We start from the raw sequence: 4,925 nt of genomic DNA on the forward strand, positions 1-4,925 counted from the left end.
AAACTGCAAAAGAAAAGGACACTGCTCCTGTGTTCAAGATGGCAGACCTCACTAAGCTGTACACAACGAGAATGGAACAGCTCGGCATTGTGCTGGAAACACGAGTCCATACAACCAGACTTAAAGAGCGAATCCTGGCATGTTTGCCTGATCTGCAGGAGCACAGAAAGGGACGAGATATCCTGCTGGAGTATAAGGAAGACATTTGCAGTGCACTAGCCAAAGCATGTCAACATGACACTGACAGTGATGCTGTGCACCTGGCACGAGCTGCCCGCATTATAAGGAAGGATATGTTCCAGTCATCTCAGCCTTTCAATGGTTCCTTCTCAGACAAATGCCAAGAAGAGTCTGTGCCACAACTGCTGCTGACAATGGTCTCCATGATGCTAGAGGGTGCAGGCATCAAAAACCAGGCACGTCAATCATCGTCCTCAGCATCTTTGACCATAGCTCAACTAATCAAATACAACAGTGTGAAACATGAGAGAAGAGGTGCAGGCACAGACGTGCGACACAGCATCAGTCAAGAGACTCCCTTGCCAATATATCTTGGCTTGATGCTTCATGCCCATACGAGAAAGAGGGAATTAGTTGACACACTATCTGGACTAGGGATCAGCATTGCATATGATAGAGTGCTACAGATCTCTCGCAGAGCTGGGCAACGGGACATGTCAGCGCTTTCAGATGGAAAAGGTGGTTTGCCCCCCAAAGCTCCGCAGTAGAGTGTTCACCACAGCAGCTGTGGATAATATAGACCACGATCCCAGCTCCACGACAGCACATGACTCATTCCATGGAACTGGTATTTACTTAATACAACATCCAGACTATGACAATCAAGGCACAGATCGAGGTATTATCATCATCGGGGGTATCTCCAATGTCAAGGCTGTGGGTGACCTTCCACGGTATTATACAGATGTACAGCCAGTTACTTCACCTGCCCAAAAAAACCATGTACCAGCTGGAACCCAAGCGTCACTGCAGAGGAATCCTGCACAAGCTGATAAAGAGAAGAAGTGGCTCCAGGCTGTGAAGGATGCATGTGACAGTGGCGATATGCAGAATCCAGAAAACATTTCGTGGGCTGCATATCATGCAGAGAGCCAAGCAGCCCAGCATACTAATATCACAGTCACACCCACTGCCTTGCTACCCCTCTTCCATGACCAAGCCCACTCAGTGGCAATGATCCGTCATGCCATGGATGTAGTGAAAGCAGCGGTCAATGAGCTAAATCCTGGACAGATACCCGTCATCACACTGGACCAACCACTGTATGCAATCACCAAGGAGGTGCAATGGAACTGGCCAGACACATTTGGTGAAGATCTATTTGTAGTAATGCTAGGCGCTCTACACACAGAGATGGCAGCTTGGAAGACAGCAGGAAACTGGCTGCAAGACAGTGGTTGGACAGAGGCATTGGTACAGGCAGAGATAGCAACAACAGGCACAGCAGACTCCTTCCTGCATGCAGCTCATGTCAGCCGTACAAGACGCGCCCACCAGGTAACTGCTGCTGCCCTGCACATACTTCAGCACCATGCATATACTAGATACAAAGAAAGAGCGACAGCAAGAGATGAGGAACTATTGCAGTTTGAGGCATGGTGTGACATGTGAGCAGTAGCATGTCCCCAGTTTCAGTACCGGGCCACTGTACTTCACCTAGAGCTCTCTATACTCCTCTTCATACGTTCACTTAGAGAGTCGAACTTCACACTGTACATGGACACCCTACCAGAGCTAGCTGCATTGGTTCATGTCCACTATGCTCGCTGGTTTCCAGTGCACATCAGGGACATGGTTTGCCTTGCAGAGAAACATCCAGATGTTGCTGCCAAGTTCCATATGGGCCACTTCACATCCAAGAAGACCAGGCATGCTTTTTCCGCCATTGCCTTAGACCAGGCACATGAGCAAAACAATACCATGGTCAAAGGTGATGGCGGGGCAGTGGGTCTCACTGAAAATCCTAGTGCCCTTCGACGGTGGATGGTGGCTGGCCCTTTAGTTGCTCGGGTCATCACAGAATTTGAGACCTCACAACAACTGCACCAAAGAGGAGAGCACACCCACCACCATGAGCAAACCAACAGTGTACAGAAGAAATTTGTCCAAGATGTCCGTGCACTGACAGCAGTCATCGAGGAGATGGGCAACCCCTTTGAAGAAGAAAGCACAGATTTGCTGGTCCTAGACACACAGGAGATCCTGGGCCCAGCTGCAGTAGAGAGTGTGCGTACAGCTGTGCAGATGGGGCGAGATCAGTTCCATTTATTTGTGAAGGAACATCTGGCAGACAGATCCAAACCACTCAATGATGTCATCAAACGTAACAAACTTCCATTCTTTTTATCCATCAAGGTGAAAAGTGCCAATAAGAGCAAGCAACAACTCGCCTCTGCAAGGAGTGATTCAGAGCTTTTCTCCAGACTATACATCGCATGCCAAACCAGAGATGGCGATCTCGAGCAGTTCTTCAAACATGAGAACAGTGCACACCCGCCTGCACTATCACAAAATGGACGGATCCGCTTTGGTTCCAAATCTGACTTGCTGAGGCCTTTGGAACACCTTGTTGAACCAACGTCTCACCCACCACAAGTCTCTTCTGTGATCCTCGATGGGGCTGCAGTGGTTCAAATGCTGAACCCTGGCCACAGCTAAACATTTCTTGACTATGCCACAGACGTATTCGTTCCATACATTCTGTCACAGCTTCAAAATCATTCTCGTCTGGATCTAGTGTGGGACCGCTATGCAAACTCAGGCAGCTTGAAGGCAACTGCACGGGCTAACAGAGGCAAGGGAATCTGCAGACATGTTACTGGCACTGCCCTGTTACCAGGGAACTGGCACACATTCCTCCGTGTCGACGAGAACAAGGAAGAACTCTTCCACTTCCTGTCTAAGCAGATCATGGAGTCCATCAATGTGCCAGAGAAACAGCTGATTGCTACTGATGGTGAACAGGTAATCTGAATCCCCCTGTTTATATATGTCAATACATGTACCCACATTGTCATGGATCTGTAATATAAAAATTAATTTTAATTTCATATAGATTTTTTTGATGATCAGTTGACCGCCTTCACCAATTATATGACATTTTTATGCTTATATCAACAGGTCATTGCTGTACCACCCTTTGAAGACACAGCAGCTTTGGCCCCATGCAATCACGAGGAAGCGGACACACGCATGATGGTTCATGCAGCAGATGCTGTTAAATCTGGACACCGCAGAATACTCATCCATACCGTGGACACAGATGTGGTGGTTCTTGCTGTGTGGATGGCCCAGGAGCTACAGGAGGCATTCGATGAACTATGGCTAGCAATTGGTACTGGCAAGAGCTTCTTCTACATAGCAGCACACAAGCTGGCTGCTTCACTGGGGCCAGACAAATCCAAGGCACTGCCAGTCTTCCATGCAATCACAGGGTGTGATACAGTCTCGTGCTTTGCAGGTAGTGGCAAGATAACTGCATGGGCAGTATGGGACATTTTCCCAGAAGTGACAAATGCATTTCTGACCTTGGCATCTGCACCAAGTGAGATTTCTGAGGACACATTGGCAACCCTGGAGAGATACATAGTACTCCTGTACGACCGAACATGTACATGTTCAGAGGTGAATCTGGCAAGGAAGAAACTCTGTGCAAAGATAGCGCGATCTATTGAAGCAATACCTCCAACACAGGCAGCCCTAGAACAGCATGTGAAGAGGGCAACGTACCAGGGTGGATATTGTTGGGGGCAGTCTCTTGTCCCACACTGCACTCTACCATCACCATGTGACTGGGGGTGGGTGGAAAATGACGGACAGTTTGATCCTTTGTGGACAACACTACCAGAAGCTGCCAAATCCTGCTATGAACTGATCTCTTGTGGGTGCAAAAAAGGTTGCAGTGGGAGATGCAAGTGTAAGAAAGCAGCTCTGAAATGCACAGCACTATGTGGCTGTGATGGTGATTGCTCAGACTGATTTGGAACTGTGCAGAACTTACGTGTTATTGAATTGATTGATACGCAAGTTCTCTTGCTTATCGTGTGTACAATTACATGCATATAAATGTACATAATAATTATGGGATTATCAGTTGATAATGTGAATTAAAACATGTTTCATTACAACTATTTAACTCCTTGGCTTCACATTTGTACATCTAGATACCAGAATCAAGTATATAGCTGGCACATAACCAAATATATGAGTCATAAATTTCTCTTTTTTTTAGCCTACCATCTTGAAATCCAATATGGCGTCACCAAATCAACTTCTAACTAGAACCATTCAATTCCTTGACCTCAAATGTGTATATCTAGACGCTAAAACCAAGTCTCTAGCTGGTATATAACCAGAATTATCTGTAACTAAAGATTTGTAAGCCGCCATTTTGAAATCCAATATGGCGGCCACTTTGGGGTCACTACAAAAGTGGTTCCATATCTGAAAATGTTCCCAATATATTCTATCATTCCTCCATGTTTGGTGCTTCCATCACCAAATGCACAATTCTTATGAATTTTTTTGCTATGCCGCTGTACTATTGGGAAATCTCCATGACAATATTCTATGCTTCATAATAAAATACGGTACTTCCACCAGAGGTATGGAAAGCTCCTTCTCTTGAAGTAGAGGGGGGGTTGAAAAAAGTATAAACTATTTAAAACTTTACCTAACAGGATTACTGTAATTGGTGTTATAAGTTAAACAGCTTTACAAATGAGGTTTTTCATTATTAATCAGTAATCATCAAACAAATATTGAAAGATGACACTGATATGGTTACTTCAAGATTGAAAGGATATGTAAGTTAGGGAAAATAAAATTGTATTCAATTATGTAATCTGTCAGCTTTTACTTACATTATAACAGCCTACTATTTTAAGTTATTTTTATTGCAATGT

General features: G+C 45.4%; 1 protein-coding gene across 2 annotated transcripts; it reads left to right on the plus strand.

Annotated features, from left to right (window-relative positions):
- The first annotated feature begins 1,110 nt into the window (after positions 1-1,110).
- Positions 1,111-4,251, plus strand: LOC137654932 (uncharacterized). 2 transcript variants are annotated; one of them, XM_068388827.1, is made up of 2 exons: positions 1,111-2,985; positions 3,142-4,251. In XM_068388827.1, exons 1-2 carry the CDS (start codon positions 2,932-2,934, stop codon positions 3,997-3,999), a joined length of 912 nt encoding a protein of 303 aa, XP_068244928.1. In that variant the 5' UTR covers positions 1,111-2,931; the 3' UTR covers positions 4,000-4,251. Both variants share the same exon structure in this region; 1 of them encodes a protein (XP_068244928.1).
- The last annotated feature ends 674 nt before the right edge of the window (positions 4,252-4,925 follow it).

Source organism: Palaemon carinicauda, chromosome 16 (genome assembly GCF_036898095.1).
Source record: "Palaemon carinicauda isolate YSFRI2023 chromosome 16, ASM3689809v2, whole genome shotgun sequence".
NCBI classification, from domain to species: domain Eukaryota; kingdom Metazoa; phylum Arthropoda; class Malacostraca; order Decapoda; family Palaemonidae; genus Palaemon; species Palaemon carinicauda.